We start from the raw sequence: 18,896 nt of genomic DNA on the forward strand, positions 1-18,896 counted from the left end.
CCTCCTACTGTCAGCCTCCTTCTCCTTTAGTATCTGGATCAACCTGGTGAATCCAGATGTTTTGGACTACAATTTGCATCAGCCCCAGCCACTAAGGGATAATGAAAACAAAAAAAATTCCTTCCAGTAGCACCTTAAAGACCAACTAAGTTAGTTCTTGGTATGAGCTTTCGTGTGCATGCACACTTCTTCAGATAATGAGAGTGGTTCCCACCAAAACAACTGGAGGGAACCAAGCTGTTGAGGGCACTTGCTGAAAATTGTTTCAGCAAGCTTTTGGTTTTATTTCTTGCCATCTGCTGTGCCTGTGGTACTGGATTTGTTTTTTATCTGGTGCCATTAAGCTGTGGCTGTGCACACACTCCCATTTGCTCTAGATGCAGCACACCACTGGTTTGGGAAGTGGTGTACATATGATGTTAGTCCTTCTCCTTATTATCACCATAATCACCGATTAATCGCCTTCTAAACTGCCATCTCAAGGCGATTTACATAAAAAATAATTTAAAACAGTTTTTAAAATAAAAAACGACAGCTCCGAATACATTTAAAACAGGACTATCCGGCATCAATCCTGTCGTTCCTTATAAAATCTGAACTTTGGTATGTCTTCCCTTCCCAACTAGCTTTGATCCAAAGCGAGAGAGAAAAGATTCATATAGCTACGGTATATTTAAACCTGAAAATTTGTACACAACATGTTTTAATCTTGTAAGCCAGTTTGTGACTCCACACAGAAAAGTGGGTTAAAAATAAAGAATGAAATTATGCTTTTGCCTTGCTTGATCTAAGGCTGAGCTGCGGCACTGACAGCAGATTCTGATATATAGCCCACCTTAAATCAAGCTCTGAGGACAGCTTAGCCTTAGACTGAAGATTAGATAATAATTTTGAAAGTGATTTGAGGAGCTTTTCATCCCTTGGGGAACATACATATTTCATTAGTTCTGAAATCATTTTGCTGATGTGCCTTGAAATGAAAGGTTGGACATAAGATCTTGTATTTTCTTCCATGCTTTTGGCTTCTTCTTAGTAAAGGTAGATAGACTATTTTGCTGTTAATTTGGATTTTGTCTTTAGTAGTTTTATTCCCAAGCTTTAGGATTAATTGTTGGCCCAGTTGTATAATACTGAGCTGATTGTTAGGTGTGTTTTGGTGGGCCTTTTGAAATATTGATTCTATGTTTATATTTTGGCAATATGTTTTGAATTGTTAATGATTACCTTGGAAAGTAGATGCTAAACATTTTACTAGGTGTTGTTATATTACATTGTTATTGCATGGTATTCTGATGCTTTAGGAGCTGGTTTACCACAGAAAGGCAACATGCAGGTAAACTGAAGCCAGCCAAGTGCACATAAAGCCCTATACATGGAGGCATACCTGAGCAGAATATATACAATGTGAGCAGCAATCCCTCTTTCAAATGGCCTTCAACTCTCTGGAGGGAAAAACATGCCATCTGTCTCCAGCCCTGCACTGCTTAGAGGGCCTACACTGCAGGAGGGGTGGGAAGCAGAAAGAACACTTTCCCCCATGGCCATCCCCCCTGGCTTCTTCCCACCCACATTCTCAGGAACTCACTTTCTGTCACGTGATCAGATAATGCCTCTTCTCACTTTTGCTGAACATGCCACCCCAGTGGTGGAGCAAGCCAGTCGGGTGCCTGGGGCAGTGCGCATGCCCTGCGCCCAGGGGCGGGGCCAGCCACCTGTGGGGCAGGGCGAGCCGGGGCAGGACGCCCCGCTGGGCCTCTGAGGAGTCTGCCTGCCTCCTCCCACTCAGCTGCCCTACAACTGAGGGGGAGGCGGCGGGCGGACCTTTGGGGACAGTGTGGAGGCTAAGGGCGCCCAAGCCACCGCGTCACTCCCAGGAGAGATGTGTGGCTCGGGCACGGTGCAAGCCCCATGGTGAGTGCCGCCTGGCATTTTGTCTCAGTGGTTACACCCGGGGTGGCCCGCCCCACCACACCCCTTTCCTCCACCACTGTGTCACCCAGTATACGAAGGGGTGGAGCTGGAGCCACAGACTCTGTGGCTGCCCATGGCTGCTACTTCCTCTAAGCTCCCGTCGCCTGCCCACCTCTGCCCATCCCTGCTGTGTTGCCATGTTTGTTTTTTAATTATGGTTTTAATGTAGTTGTTGCAAATCATTCGGGGATTCTAATTAATAGAGGGTGGTTTAGAAATTCATAATGATAATTATCATGTGGGGTTGCCCATGGGCCTGGTCTGGAAACTCCATCTAGTGCAAAACACTGCAGTTAGGCTGTTGATGGAGATGGATTATCACCAGCACATAACTCCAGTTTTCAAAAGCTTGCACTGGCTGCCCATATGCTACTGGGTCAAGTTCAAAGTTCCTGCATTAATTCACAAGGCCCTTAAGTACTTGGATCCCGATCCCTGCCTGATCCCTGATGTATCTGGGGGAATCGTAGTTAGGGGTCCCGAATGGCACTGCCTGCATCTGCCAGGAGCCAAGCGTTCCCGTATTGTGGAATTCTCTCCCGACTGAGACCAGACAGCAGGGCTGGATGATGTATCAATACATCGTCTGAAGTTGGTTCGAAGTCCACATTGTGAGAACAGTTCTATAATATTTGACATGGCGACATATCACAATTCACAATTTGTGAGGGTGCTATGTAAAAAATTGTGAAATGGGAAAAACCGTGAAGCTAGTCATCGCTTCTCTTATGTTTCCTGCTGCCCCTGTTGCTCTCTGTACTATAAAATAACAGTTGTAATGATATGCTAAAGGTAAGTAAAAATGTACCCTTTATAGACCCCTAAGTAGTAGCAGTTGCCAAGACATTGCCCTATTTGCCTCTACGTAGTTACATCCTTATTTCAGATATTGTGATATATCAGTATATCACAATGTTTAGCTGCTGATATATCACAATGATGAAAACCAGAAACTGCCAGCCCTACCAGGCGGTCCCTCCCTCCCTCAATGAAGACTTCTTTTTTTAAAAAAGAAATATTCAGCAGGCACTTTAGTAAGCTTTTAATTATTGATTTTAACTGATTTCCCCCTCTGTATTATATATATATTTGTAACCGCATTGTACATTGCTTAGAAAAAGGGTGTTAAGCAGCATTAAAAATTGTTGAACTAAATAATGATGAAGATGAAATGATAATAATGATACAATGAGGACCAGGATACTTTACAGGCATGGCTACATTCCCCCACTGTGCTGGGAAACCAGTTTGTCTTTTGCTGTCAAGAAAGAGAAGGGGGCCATGATTAGTCAGTAAGAGGGAATTTCTAACACGTCAGGGCAGGCAAGCCATCTTTCTCTGTGAGAGTCAGGCAGACCGACCAATTCCAGCACCAGGTCTCCTTTTGAGAGCACAGCACTGAGTGGGCCAAAACTGAGGGTGCTAGGAGAGGGGTGAGAGAGAGAGAGCGCTGGAGGATCCTGCCATATTGGACACTAGGGAAAACAGGTCAAAACACAGCTGCCTAAGGACAAAGACTTCTGTTGAATTTTTGCTGGAGCTTCTGTTTCTTTCCTCCCTCCTATTCCTTTTTCCTTGTGTGTCATGCCTTTTTAGATTATGAGCCTGAGGGCAGGGACTGTCTTGATTTTTGCAAGTCTCTCTGAGAGCCCTTTTGGCGATGGGGTAGGGAATAAATGCTGTGGAAAATGAACTTTAAAAAAGCCCTTGACAGAAAAAGGGTCCATGCCTGGCACCCCCTGCCCCTCTCCAGGACATGCCAGTACTCTCCTCATGCCTCATGATGCAACAGAGCCAGGCCAGCCAGGCCACATCCCTACAGATGCTGGAGAAGAGTTGCCCACTCACCTTGCTGGTTACCAGACCCTTCTTGTTACGAGTCCAACGGCAGCTGTAGAGGCACAGCAGGCAGGTGGCACACCGGCTGCAGCAACCTGCGTCCTTCACCATGGTGCGTCAAGTAGTGGAGGACACCAGGCCCTGCTGGGGGAACACATGTAGCCTATTGGTACTGCATGGTAGGGCACGTGGAGTTTGCAGGGAGGAGGCAGATAATGCAGGAATAGGTGTGGCAAGGGGGGGGGGGATAAGGAAGGAAAGAAACCACGCTGGCTTGAATGGGTCTTCAGCCTTCCGCCTCTCTTGCTCTTTTCCACTCACCAGGAACAGTTGTGGTTTGCAAAAGGGAGTGCGGAAGTGTGTGAAGTTCAACGAGATCCCAAGCTCTGTTCCCCCACTGTCATCACCCAGCGCAAATGTTGCGGGTACAATACCAGAAGAGGCTAATCTAGATCAGGCACCAGGCCAACGGAAACCTGCGCACGGCGGCAGCGGGGGGGGGGGGGGGAGAGAACTCAACTTGCCTGGTGAGTTGCACCCCGGGCACCCCACCCCAAATTTGCAAGCTGGGGCAGGCCCACGTTGCAAGGAGTTGGGTTAGTATGGAGCTTAATCGTACCTCTCTCCTCCAGAGAGTGAAAGATAAAGAGGCAGACACAACACACGAGAGCAACAGGACAGGAGGGTGCGGGGAAAACCACAAACACAGCCCCTCCTTCCCCTGCTTCTGGTGTTGTTAGGGTTTATACTCGGAAGTCACATTTTGGAGAGGAGAGTCTGCTTCCTGCGTACTCACTTAACCCTACTTACTAGCCTCATTCATTCATTTCATGCACAAGCAAAGGCTATTCCCTCAAACGGCCTGCTGTTAAGCAGCTCTGAGTGGAGCACTTGGAACCCCTATGGAGGGTCTGTTTACAGAACAGGTGAAGCACATGAAGGGTGGAAGCCTGTTACTTGCAGCTCCTCCTCCTCCAGCTGCTGTGAGAGCAGGATGCTGGACTAGATGGGTCACTGGCTCTTCTTAAGTCCTCAGCTGAATTAAAACCCAGATTCCAGCACACTCAAGCTACCTAACATCAGCCACACAAACAGGGCAAGGAAGACATGCAGACCTGCTTCTTTTCCCATTAAACCCTGTCTCCATGTCCCTCTCCCCATCCTCTGCCCCCCCCAGACTGTATGGCCACTGGGGCAGTGACCTGCATTCTTGCTCTTGGGAAAGTACAATGTACACAAATGGCACTGTAAGAATAATCACAAATAAAAACCATAATGGCAGTATACGGTATTTCATAATGATGATGCCAGTAATACCTATGAGCCCCCAAAATGCTCTTACAAATCAGAAGCCTGCTTTAATTGGGTTAAGTTTCTCCCCATGTCAAGATAATTGCTTTGGGAAAAGACGTATCCAGGGCCTGGCTTAATACGCACAAGTGTGTTTACCGCAGTCACCCATAACCAATGTCAGAAGAAGCAACAACAAAAACGCATACGATCTTCCTCTTCACACATGGCGATACAGCTCTCTCTCTCTACACGGGGATGGTCTCTGCATCACGTAATGTGTGGAGTAGTTGAGAGATGCAAAGGCGCTGCAGTTGTGAGAGGGAAGGAGCACTCCCGCCCTGCCAAGGCCCCTCAGGCATGGGGAAGGTGTTGCTATGGATACCAGAGAGACTTCAGGCCTTGGTGCACAGGGGCATGTGGGGCAGTGGTGGGGGTGCAGGAGGGGGAAACACGACCATTTGGCTACTCTGCTCAAAAAACACCAGCCTTCTTAGGCCACCTTATCTGAGAGTGCCAGGGTAAGGGCAGGTGGGCAGAGGCGATGCGGAGACCACCCCTGGTTTGGTTGCACTAGGCGTGGAGCCTGGGGGACACCACAATTTTTATTTAGAATGGAGCGTGAGAGGCAGTGGGGCACTGAGGTTTGGTGTTGCACTGGGCACTGCTTAAATTTGAGACTGCAAGTTCTGCCACTGCAGGTGGGGACAGCATGGCACCCACTGAGGGGGGCAGAAGGAGCTGGTAGGGGTGGGGTGACTCTGCAAGTCTTGCAAAACCGGGCAGGCCTGGCCCCAGCTTATTTCCGGGGGGGGGGGGAGAGAGAGAGACATTGCAACATTTTGAGGAGTCATGTGTTTAGAAAAAAACTCATTTTCCTTCTGAATAAAAGTTTGGCTGTACAAAATTATTTAAAGTATGAATGACCAAGATTACATTAGTCAGAGGAAGGGGAGAGCAAGCTGGGAAATAAACTAGTCTTAATTGTATCCTCTCCCTCCCCCACCCTCTCCAGCCCAACAATCCCTATGTGGCACAGAAAGTGGAGGAATGCACATGGAATAATTGCATATAATTATTAAGGAAAACTCCATACAGTGGTGCCCATTTCCATGATGGGGGGGAAAGGGGATATCATGGTTTTGCTCTTTTAAAAGAAAGGAAAACTTGGAGAGAAACTTCTTGACCCACCTTCAGAATCCCACACCAAATATTTACCCCATCTAAAGCTGGAAAGTGAAACCAAAATGCGCATTTTCAGAAGACAAGATAGCTCCTTTCTCCAGCCCCTTCCTGCTGTCCCCACCAAAACAACCCAATTCCTACTTTATTACCATCCCCTGTTTTTGCTGGGTGGGCTGGAGAAAGGAGGGACCCTTCTTTTCTATGTCCCAGAAAAGAGCCTATTTTGCTTCAAGGCACTTTGCCTACTGCCCAGCTTGCAGCACCTCTGGTGCTCCTCCCAGCCCCCTCACTCACCTTGACCAAGGCCCCAGTCCCCTTGGAGGGCAGGCTGAGAAAAAGCTGGCTGATCAGATCCCTTCTTTTGCAGGCAGTCCGATGAGGCACTTTTATCTGACAGCTGCTTTTATTCTTCCAAGCTGAACTTTTGCTGCGGATGCTCCTCCTCCTCCTCCTCCTCTCCTCCTCCTCCTCCTCGCTCTGCTCTCACCGGCTGTCTCCTCTCACCTGCACAGTAGCTGGCATGAAACCCGTGTGTGTGCCACCTATGGGCAGGGCCAGGCAGGCTAGGTGCACTAGGGAGAGGCAAGAGCGCCTGAACTGGCTGCAGCTGGAGGCCAAGGAAGGTGCTGCTTTTGTGCCACACTCTTCAGCCACTCAGTTCACAGGCCAGGGGAGCTTGTTCTGTGGCTGGCTGGAGAGGCCCAAGGTGGGGGGTGGAGGGTGGGGGGAGTCACTCACTCAGAGCCCAGACCTGAAGTTTGCAGGCAGCCCACGCTCCGAGTGGAGGAGACGGAGGAGGGAGCCAGACAAAGGAGAGGGCTGCCCCAAAAGGAGAGAAAAGGAGCTCTGCACCACCCAGGCGTCTCATTCCACTCTGTCTTCCTCTCGCAAGCAAGAGGAGCTCTAACAAGCATACGCAAGTTATTTCAGGACCAAGGGCAAGAATAAACCCAAACAATATCCTCTCTTGTAGTAAAACATTCATAAAACTTAATTGTCTGACCATTTGTAGCCCTTTAATGATACTCCTTCACATCTTCCTCCTCAAGGAGAACCTCTGCCTGCCTAATAGGTATATAAGCTTCCCTGGGGGGTATGGACAGTTTCTGAGAAACTTAAGTTTTTATTTATGCATTAAAATGATGTTTATATATCACCGCTCAGGGCAACTGTTCACACAAAGCAGCATCATAGAGAATAACCACACAACACACAAAGCAATATACTAAGATTAAAACTGGCAGCATAACCCTTTAAAATTAGCAGTAAAACTTCATCAAGAAAAGTAACTTAATTAAAAGACTGGAATAATAACATATTAAATGTATGTTGTCTTCTAACCCAGCTTGTGCCATGGGGGAGAGCATCTAGAACTAAGGGGCAACCTCTGAGAAGGCCATGACTCTGGTACCAGTCAACCTAGCACAGAAGCCTTATGAGGAACAGTTGAGGGAGCTGGGTATGTTTAGGTTGGAAAAGAGGAGACTGAGAGGAGATATGATAGCCATTGTCAAGTATCTCAAGGCCTGTCACATGGAAGATGGAGCGAGCTTGTTTTCTCCGGCTCTGAAGGGTAGGACTCCAACCAATGGCTTCAAGTTACAAGAAAGGAGATTCTGACCAAACATCAGGAAGAACTTTTTGACAGTAAGAGCTGTTCCACAGTGGAACTGACTGCCTCAGAAAGTTTTGGATTCTTGTTCCTTGGAGGCTTTTAAGCAGGGGTTGGATGGCCATCTGTCATGTATGATCTAGTTGAGATTCCTGCACTGCAGAGGGTTGGAATAGATGACTCTCGGGATCCTTTCCAACACTACAATTTCATGATTCTACTGTTATGAAGTTGGGTTTTGGGGGGGAGGGAATTGAGATCTTTCAAACCCCTGGACCCAGCAAGTATTAAAATGTAAGACAGGCTAGAAGCTTCCTGTGTTGAGGTGCTTTTCTGGGTGATGGGTCATTAAGAGAACAAAGGAAAGTGGTGTCTATGCTAGGCAGAAAATGGGTGGGGCCCCTCCCTCAACTTGCAAAAGTGAGGACAAAAGACAGAGTTTAGAGTTATGTGACCTAGAAGCTGGAAAGGAAGAGAGGCAGCCATAGCTGATTTCACCTGGAATCCAAGACTGTGGCTATGGGAGAAACAAGTCCCTCTTGGGGTGTTAATGCTATGGGCCCCTCCATCATAGGCTCAGGTTATATATATGTGAACAAACCATATATCTTAAAGACACCACAGTCTTCGCTGAGCTTCATCCTTGAAGGAAATATGAACCCTGGGTAAGCACTAGAAATTCCAAGAATCTTATACTGCTCAGAGATTGGGGCTCATAAGATGCAGATTACTTAGGCAAGGATTTAGAACAATTTAGGCAAAATATATAAAGCAGGTTTGGGAGTTTCTGTGCTATGGAATAACAACTGACCGTCCACAAGTATTCTGTTTTTATACTATAAATTGCCCATTGACGGAGCCAAGAAGAGGTGTGAATTAATGAACTGAAAAAAGAGTATCTTAACCCAGTAAAGTTCCAGAGGTGAGACATATATGCTGTCAGACTTCAGTCTTTCAAATTTCAGTGGCGCCGTGTGCAAGGTTAAAATTCAGCATGCTCCTGCCTCTCACCTTCTGCTCAATTCTGTCATAGTCGCAGGGCTCTGTGGCGCTGCCTCATGTCTGCCTCTGCTGCAAGAAGGATTAAGTATGCCTTCTCAAGGCCACAGCATAGTCCCTGGCTATACGAGCAGCTGAGCTGTAGGCAAATAATAATAATAATAATAATAATAATAATAATAATAATAATAATTTTTATATATACTCTGCCCTCCCCAGCCAAGGCCGGGCTCAGAGCAGCTTACAACCAATAATAAAAACAAGTTGAATGATTACAACTTAAAAACAAAAATAAAATACAACATTAAAATAATGGAACATTAAAATATTAAAATGCAGCCACATCACAGGAGGAGAAAGGAAAAAGGAAAAAGAAAGAAGAAAGAAGAAAGGGGAGGGAATCAAATTGGCTCCAAGCCAAAGGCCAGGCGGAACAACTCTGTCTTACAGGCCCTGCGGAAAGAAATCAGATCCTGCAGGGCCATGGTCTCATGAGGCAGAGCGTTCCACCAGGCCGGAGCCAGAGTTGAAAAGGCCCTGGCTCTGGTTGAAGCCAATCTAACTTCCTTAGGGCCTGGGACCACTAGGGTGTTGTTATTTATGGACCTTGAGGCTCTCCGTGGGACATACCGGGAGAGGCGGTCCCGTAGGTACGAGGGTCCTAGGCCGTGAAGGGCTTTAAAGGTCAAAAGCAGCACCTTAAATCTGACCCTGTACTCCACCGGGAGCCAGTGCAGCTGGAACAGCACTGGGTGAATATGCTCCCATGGCAAAGACCCCGTGAGGAGCCTCGCTGCAGCATTCTGCACCCACTGGAGTTTCTGGGACAGCTTCAAGGGCAGCCCCATGTAGAGCGAATTACAGTAGTCAAGCCTGGAGATGACCGTCGCATGGATCACTGTGGCCAGGTCAGGGCGGGAAAGGTAAGGGACCAACTGCTTGATGCGGCGAAGGTGGAAAAATATCGCCTTGGCTGTTGCTGTAACCTGCGCCTCCATGGAAAGGGAGGCGTCAAGGATTACACCCAAACTCTTAACGGAAGGCAATGGCACTAATTGGGCATTAGTGGCAAAGGGCCGCATCTCAAGAGTAGAGCATCTGCTTTGCATGCAGAAGGCTTCTGGTTCAGTCCCCAGCATCTCCAGGTTGGGCTGGGGGACACCTCTGTCTGAAACCCTGGGCAGCTTCTGACTTCCGGAGGCGGCGCGAAGGGTAATGGCTGCCTTTTCCTAACCGGGAAGGGAGCTCCGTCCGAGAACGGGTCGTCCGCTACGGCGAAGCGGAGACCCACACCGGAAAACTGCAGGCGGCAGAAGCCTGCAGCCTTGGGACCCGGCGGGCGCCAGAAGCTGCCCCCGAAACGTTGAAGGGACCCCGTAAGGGGCTCCGGATCGCGGAGGAGGCAGCGGCGCTGAGGGTCGTTCCGCAATCGGCGGAGAGAAGCCGCGAAGCCGTTGCCGGTGAGCGCCGACCTTTCTTCCTGGATTTGGCACTTAAAACACAGCAATCCGTGAGTAATAGAGACTTTTAATCAATTGGAGACCAATTTGAGACCAAAGTAATTGAATTTGGCGGAAAGCGGAGGACGAAAAGAAAAAGGAAGTCCGTCTTCCGCTGTCATTGAACTTTATTGCAAAGAGCCGGAGGAGTGGAGGCTGTAAGTAAACTTTTTACTGACTGGATCTGAGCATTCACTGAACTGTATTTAAAGGCAGAAAAGGAGTTTAAGCATTGGATTTATGTGTTAGCATGGACTTTGAAATCCTCTTCTGTTGAAGTTACAATTTAAAGAAGGAAACCAGGGCTGGAGCTGCCTGGCAACAGTAGCAATCAGTTTGCAGACCTAAGCATTTTGATACATAAACTGGGAAAATTTGAGAGGCTTGGATTTTGTTACTTTATAACATCAATTGAAGTACCAGCAAGCACTGTTTTGAGACATTGTGTTTCTACAACACCAACTCTGCTAAAAATTTAACATTTGAAGGTTCTTGGGACTTTAACTTTTATTTTGGGGCAATCCTTCCTAAAAGACATTTTAGGCTCCCCCTAGAGGTTTTTGGACTTAACAACAGTGATTTTGCTTTACTTTCTATTTCTTGGCCTGCTGGCTGAGTGTTGCATCTGGGCTGTCCCTTTCCCATGGGAACAACTCAGCTTGACCTTGACTTCTAGATAAGTTTGGAATGAGTGGCGCAAAGAAAAAGGAGACTAAAGAAAAAGAACAAAGACCAAGAACGAGACAAACAACTCTAGCCTCAACTCTACAGCAACGTAGATCGTCTGTGCCTATTTTGCACTCTGAGGAAGAAGCTGCCTCCTTGCCACTGGCAGGGAGAGGAGAGACAGAGGATTTACAATTGGAGGATATGGCCTCAGGATCAGCTTCTTCCATTCTAGAAAAAATCTATGAAAAATTGGAATCTTTGGATAAGAGAGTGGAATCTTTGGACAAAAAAGCTGATGAGCAAACTGCGAAAATAGACCAGAACACAGAATGCCTAAATAGAATAACTGGGCAAGTGGCACAGAACACTCAATCAATTGCAAAATTGGAGGAGGCCTCAGGTGAAAACAGGAAATTGGTTGAAGACACTAGCCAAAGACTTGGACAGTTAGAAAAAGAGGTAAGACCACTCAACAAACAAGTAGGTGAACACCAGACCTATCTTTCGATGATTGAATTGAAAAATAGGGAGACCAATTTAAGGATAAGATTTGTACCCGAAGTAGAAGAAGATCAACTGGCTGAGTTCCTGACTAAAATATTTTCTGTGCAGTGGAAATTGGAAGAAAAAGACTTTAAAATTACATCAGCCTTTAGGCTGGGAAGATTGATAAGAAAAGACAAGCCCAGAGACTGCTTGATTACAGTGAGATCAAAGGAGGAAAGGGACAGAATTTTGGGCCTACATTACAAAAACTCACTGGACATCTTGGACAAAAGAATTGAAATTTTTAAGGATATTCCTAGACAGCTTTTGGATTTGAGATCAGGATACTTGGAACTAGCAAAACTACTGAGGAGCAACTCAATCATCTTTAGGTGGGAATTCCCTCAAGGATTATCGTTTACTTTTAGAGGGAGGAAGATTAAAATCAGAACATTGGAAGATAGAGACAAATTTCTGAACCAATACGGAGAAGACCTTCATAAAGGACTTGGATCACTGCCGGAGCCTGGAGCACCAAAGGAACCGGCACCCTTGGATGACGTACCACCCCTTGAAAAATAACCAGATTTCTACAGGATGTCTCTGCAACTTCTGAGCTGGAACATTAATGGCTGCAATATTCCCGAAAAAAGGAAGAAAATCTTCCATATATTAAAAAAGGAACAATTGGACATTATTTGCTTGCAAGAAACACATGTGACTAGGCTCCATAGAAAAGTTTTGATAAATAAAAGACTCGGCCAGGAATTTATATCTTCGGACAGAGTAAAGAAGAGAGGGGTGGTGATATATGTAAAGGAGAGCCTTTCACCCAAATTATTATTCAAAGATGAACACGGCAGAATTTTGGCAGTTGAAATACAGCATCAAGGAGAAAAAATTATGTTATTAGGAATTTATGCACCAAATGAAGGGAAATCGGAATTTTACAAGAAGCTGCATGAGAGCATGCTGGAATATCTGGACTTTGAGAACATCATCATGATGGGAGACATGAATGGGATTGTATCAACTAATATGGATAAGTCGCAAAGTCAAAAAGTTACCAAAGATGGCAGACTACCAAAGACCTTTTTTGAAATGACAGACAATATGGACTGGATTGACATCTGGAGAATGAGAAACCCCTTGGGAAAGGAAGGAACATTCTTCTCTGAAGCCCATCTGACTTGGACAAGAATCGACCAAATTTGGATTACTAGAGGTCTGGCACCTAAGGTCAGAAAAGTGGAAATCTGCCCAAAGACCTGCTCCGACCACAACGCTTTGAAAATGGATTTGACATTGTTACCAACCGGTTCCTTTCGATGGAAGATGAATGACAACTTATTTAGAGATCAGGAGATTATTAAAAAGGCCCAAAAAGCATTGAAAGACTATTTCGAAATAAATCTGAACACAACGGTGGAAAAAAGAACAATTTGGGACGCAAGTAAAGCAGTGATGAGAGGGTTCTTAATACAACAGAATGCTATTAAGAAAAGGAAACAAAATGAAAAGAAAGACAAGATCCTGGAAAAAATAAAAGAATTAGAGAAGAAGCTAAGAGTAAATCCGAAGTCGCAGCCGATTCTGAGAGAAATTAAACTTCATCAGGCACAATATTCTAAACTGATAAATCAGGAAATAGAATGGAAGATTAAGTCAATGAAACAAAAAACATTTGAATCGGCAAATAAATGTGGGAAACTGCTGGCTTGGCAGTTGAAGAAGAGACAAAAGTTAAATATAGTAACAAATCTAGAAATTGAAGGAAGAAATATTCAGAACCCCGTGGAAATCAGAAAATCTTTCCAGAAATATTTCAAGAAACTATATACTCAAGGGCCACAAAATGAGGTTGAGATTGAACAATTCTTGAAAAAAAACAGTTTTAAAAAGTTTACACAAGAAAATAGACTACTCCTGAATAGTCAAATAACACGACAAGAAATTGAACATGCCATTCAGAACATGAAGCTGGGCAAATCTCCAGGACCAGATGGCTTGACCTCCAAGTATTACAAGACAATGAGTGACTATCTGATTCAACCTTTGATGGAGGTCAGCAATGAAATTTTGGAGGGAAAGAAAGCGCCGGAATCGTGGAAGGAAGCTTTTATCACGTTGATACCAAAATCAGAAACTGAAAAGACACAACTTAAGAACTACCGCCCCATCTCCCTTTTAAATGTGGATTACAAAATATTTGCTGATGTTTTAGCAGGCAGACTTAAAAGAGTTTTGAATGAAGTAATTCATAAGGACCAGGCCGGCTTTCTCCCAGGTAGACATATGTTTGCAAACACAAGGAACATTATTGACATTTTGGAACTTTTGCAAACAGATATAAACACTAAAGCAGTGCTGATTTTTATAGACGCGGAGAAGGCCTTTGACAACATCTCCTGGAAATTCATGAAGGGAAATTTAAAAGAAATGGGAGCGGGGCGGGGTTTTCAAAATGGGATTGATGCAATATATTCAGAACAAAAAGCTAAATTGATAGTTAACAATGTGGTAACGGAAGAATTTAAAATTGAAAAAGGAACACGACAAGGCTGCCCGATCTCCCCTCTGTTATTTATTTCAGTTCTAGAGGTGCTCTTGAACATGATTAGAGGGGACCGGTTGGTGCAGGGGATCCAGGTCGGAGCGAAACAATACAAACTTAAAGCTTTTGCAGATGACCTAGTTTTGACATTGCAGGAGCCAGAACCTAGTACGAAAAGAGTATTACAACTGATACATGATTTTGGTCAGGTGGCAGGATTTAAGCTAAATAAACAAAAAACGAAGGTGATAGGGAAAAATATGACAGATACAGAGTCAGAACGGTTTCAGAGAGAAACAGAATTATCATTGGTGAAAAAGGTAAAGTACCTAGGGGTTAATATAACAGCCAAAAATCTGAGTCTATTTAAGGATAATTATGAAAAATGTTGGTCTGAAATTAAGAGAGACTTGGACAGTTGGGCAAAACTGAAGCTTTCTTTGTTAGGACGAATAGCTGCGATTAAGATGAATGTGCTGCCAAAGATGTTGTTTTTGTTTCAAACATTGCAAATTGTGGATAAAACGGAGTGTTTCCGGAGGTGGCAGAGAGATATTTCCAAATTTGTCTGGCAGGGCAAAAAGCCCAGAATCAAGTTTAAGATATTAACAGACGCAAAGGAAAGAGGGGGCTTTGCCCTGCCAGACTTAAGGTTGTACTATGAAGCCGCAGCTTTCTGCTGGCTAAAAGACTGGCTACTTCTCGAAGACACTGATGTGTTAGATTTGGAAGGTTATAACAATGCTTTTGGTTGGCATGCATATTTGTGGTATGACAAAGCTAAGATCAACAAGGCTTTTAAGAACCATATTGTCAGAAAAGCAGTGTTTAATGTCTGGACAAAATACAAAGACTTATTGGAAAACAAAACTCCAAGGTGGCTCTCACCTTTGGAAGCTAAGGCCCGGAAAAGACCCAATATGGAAGCCTACTGGCCAAAATATTGGGAACTGTTAGAAAAAGATGGAGATAATTGGAAACTGCAGAGTATGGAGAAAATGAAAGACAATGTGCGAGACTGGTTACACTACGCTCAGATTAAGGAAATCTTTAAAAGTGATAAAAAGTTAGGATTCCAGGTGGAGAAATCGAAGTTGGAAACAGAACTGTTAGAACCTAAGACTAAGGTACTTTCAAGAATGTATAATTTGCTGTTGAAATGGAACACACAAGACGAATTGGTTAAGTCGGCTATGATAAAATGGGCACAGGATATTGGGCATAACATTATGTTTGAGGACTGGGAAAGGTTGTGGACCACTGGGTTGAACTTTACTGCATGTAACGCTTTGAAAGAAAATGTAATGAAAATGATATACAGATGGTACATGACCCCAGTTAAACTCGCCAAAATATACCATTCGTCTGATAACAAATGTTGGAAATGTAAAGAAAATGAAGGAACATTCTTTCACCTCTGGTGGACTTGCCCTAAAGTGAAGGCCTTCTGGGAAATGATATATAATGAGCTGAAAAAGGTATTTAAGTATACCTTTACCAAGAAACCAGAGGCCTTTCTTTTGGGCATTGTCGACCAGAAGGTGTTAAAGAAAGATAGAACATTTTTCATGTATGCAACAACAGCAGCAAGGATACTACTCGCTAAGAACTGGAAAACTCAAGATCTACCCACACTGGAAGAATGGCAGATGCAACTGATGGACTATATGCAACTGGCGGAGATGACTGGCAGAATCCGAGACCTGGGAGAAGAAAGGATTGAAGAAGATTGGAAGAAATTCAAGACTTACTTACAGAAATATTGTGATTTAGCGGAATGTTAAGAAGGATGCTTGGTTATAAATAATTGGTCTTCACTAAAATAGATCAGGAATTGATGATAAGAGAGATTAAGAGAAACAAATTTGCAGGAGAATTATTTTATTGTATTTAAGTAAGTGGTTACAGATTTGGAAATAAGATTATAATTTGCTTGACAAAAACTTATTAATGATGTAAGTGGGAGCGGGAGACGTGAGGAAGTTTAAGGATATTATGAAATTTTGTTAAAACAAAGTAACAATGCTTATTAATATTGTATTCTTCTTTCTAAAAACCCTAATAAATATTTATTAAAAAAAAAATAAATGAAACCCTGGGCAGCTTCTGCCAGTGAGTGCAGGCAGCTCTGGGTTAGAGCAGGACCAATAGTCCAGCTTAGTGTAAGGCAGGTTCCTATGTCTCTACCCTGTCCCAGCTGAGATGACCAACTCTAGCAGGGGCATGCAGGACTGCCCTGGGAAGGTGGGTGTGAATAGGGGCGACTGTCCCAGGCCCCTGCTTATCACTGGTGGCACAGACAGTAGCCCAAACTTCCTGGCTGGTCTTGCTGTCTCCTACCCAACTGGATAACCTCTCAAACCCCTCACTTGTTAGAGCAAGGCACAGAAGTCGGGCGGAGGCAGCAGCAGCAGCAGCAGCAGCAGCAAAAGAAACGAGATTAAGAAAGGAGGGAATAGGCCACCGGAGCTAAAGTGGCTGCAAAAAACAAGAAATTTCAAGTTAGCGGGTGAAGGACACAGAGAGGAAGGCCACTGGCACTTTTTGCAGCTGCAAACAACAACACAAAAAAAGCCAAGGAGAGAACAGGGAGAGGGAGCCCAACAGTGTTAAACCGGGTGCAAAAAATGACACAAAGTAAGACAGGGGAAGGAAAATGGGAAGATATTGGCCACCATTGCTAAAGCAGAGGCAAAAAGCCAAAAACTAAATTGGGGGACTATCAGCATGGAGAGGAGGCAGGATGGCAGAGGCAGAGGGAGATGAAAGCAATGGTGCCCTCCCCCCACACTGTGTGATTAGCCTTGCACCCTCTTAGGCAGGAGTTGGCAAGGTTTATCTTGCCTGGGCTGGATCGGTCCCGCAGAGATCCCTCCGTGGGCTGGATCATGCACGTGTGCGTGTGCGAGCGAGCATGCCCGTGATTTTCAGCATCTGCGTGTGTGCAGACGCGATTTCTGGTGCCAAGGAAGCGAGTCCCTGTGTCGGTTCAGTGCAGTGCGCGAGTGGGCAACTCGGTTCAGGGGCGGCTTGTGGGCCGGTAAAACGACCTCCACGGGCCGCTTCTGGCCCAAGGGCCTTAGGTTGCTGACCCTTGCTCTTAGGGATAGCTCTGGAGACATGATATGTAAAGCAAGCCGTGTTCAGAGCCTTGAGGTTGATGCCAAAGCTGGATGCAGGAGCTGAGGATGGAAGGTTTCAGGGTAACCCACAAAGTCAAAGGCCAGCCTGGAATTAATGCTGGAAAGTCATTCCTAGGGAAGGAAAGACCAAGAGCAGAAGGCCAGTGGCGGTAGCAGCCAAGCTCATCTAGTTATAGGGCCATCATCCTAGTGGCGCAGCAATAAAGCTGCTAGCACATTTGCAAAGCTAATTTGCAGGGTCTGGTATGGTTTCAAATGGGGTGGGCAATTACCTTATTTTTCGCCCTATAGGACGCACTTTCCCCCCTCCAAAAATGAAGGGGAAATCTGGGTGCGTCCTATGGGGCGAATGCAGGCTTTCGCTGAAGCTTGGAGAGCGAGAGGGGTCCGTGCGCACCGACCCCTCTCGCTCTCCAGGCTTCAGGAAGACACCCGCAGCCTAGGCAGCCCCGCGGGAGTTACCGCAGGGCTGTCTAGGCTGCGGATAGTAGTTTGCTTCCCGGAGCGCCGGGCGCCCTGAAAGCAGAGCGCCTGGCGCTTCGAGAACACATCCGCAGCCTAGGCAGCCCTGCGGGAGGTCCCGCAGGGATGTCTAGGCTGCGGATAGCAGCCTGCCGCCTGGCGGGTGGGGCGCCCTGAAGCAGAGCGCCCCTCGCGCCGGGCAGACATCGGCTAGCCCCACAAGCTCGGGGGACAGCAGGGAGGCGCAGCACCGCCACCCCGCTGTTCCTCGATCTGCTTCGGTTTCTCCAACCTGCTTTTGGGGGAAATAAATTCCTTTATTTCCCCCCCAAAAAACTAGGTGCGTCCTATGGGACGGAGCGTCCTATGGGACGAAAAATACGGTATGTGTTGAGAATCCTGCATTGCAGTGGGTTGGACTAGATGACCCTCGGGGCCTCTTCCAGTTCTACAATTCTATGATTCTATTATTCTTACCTTACTCATTGCTTACAGCATGGGTCACTTCTTGTACATTGTGTTTTCTCCCTCCATGTGGTCTTCTCCCTTCTCCAAAATACACCCTTCCTCCAAAGTACCGTAGACCCCTAGTGAGAGAGCCATCTGGTAGCCACTGACTCTGGGCTTCCTCCCTGGTCCGCCACTGTCATCATTGGCCCATGACGGGGACTTTTCTTTTTTAAAAAAAAATTAATAATTTTATTTATATAATTTATTTTACAACATACAAAAAAACCCAACTTTAAAAGCAAAAGGTTTATCATATATCTATTATTTCGACTGCCCTCCCCCCTCTTTCTGCAGTTCCTTGTTTTTATAATATTTTACTGCATTTCCAAATTAAACCAAATTACCATTTTTCCCTGTGTTCCATAGACTTCCCCCCACAACTGCTGCACGTTTTTATATTAAGCCTGCTAATGCCTTAATTTGTTTATAATAATTTTGTATGTATTCTATAAATGATTTCCATTCTTTCTTAAAAACTCGATCATTTTGATTTCTTATTCTTTTGGTAACTTTCGCCATTTCTGCATAGTTGTTTCTGTAACTATTCCTCTTTTGTTGGGACGTTTTCTGCTTTCCATTTTGGGGCAAAGATCATCCAGGAGACCATGGCTGCATACATAAATACATTTCTATATTGTTTAGGTAATTCTCATAATTCTCAAAAGAAAAGCCTCCGG

At 45.4% G+C, this 18,896-nt stretch overlaps 1 protein-coding gene across 3 annotated transcripts in view; it reads right to left on the reverse strand.

The window, feature by feature from the left end:
* The window catches only part of GDPD2 (glycerophosphodiester phosphodiesterase domain containing 2), a 31,397-nt gene extending 13,075 nt beyond the window's left edge, over positions 1–18,322 (reverse strand). Inside the window, exons 1-3 of one of the 3 annotated variants that reach the window (XM_028715263.2) lie at positions 18,187–18,322; positions 8,909–9,035; positions 3,820–3,954 (exon numbers count right to left, since the gene is read on the reverse strand). In XM_028715263.2, the coding sequence (XP_028571096.2) occupies positions 3,820–3,921 (102 nt within the window). In that variant the 5' untranslated portion in view covers positions 3,922–3,954; positions 8,909–9,035; positions 18,187–18,322. Of the gene's footprint in view, positions 1–3,819; positions 3,955–6,579; positions 7,134–8,908; positions 9,036–18,186 lie in introns of those variants that run through there. The other 2 variants (XM_028715261.2, XM_028715260.2) reach the window with 2 other exon arrangements.
* Between the last annotated feature and the right edge of the window lie 574 nt (positions 18,323–18,896).

The sequence above is a fragment of the Podarcis muralis genome, chromosome Z (genome assembly GCF_964188315.1).
Source record: "Podarcis muralis chromosome Z, rPodMur119.hap1.1, whole genome shotgun sequence".
In the NCBI taxonomy this organism is placed as follows: Eukaryota; Metazoa; Chordata; class Lepidosauria; order Squamata; family Lacertidae; genus Podarcis; species Podarcis muralis.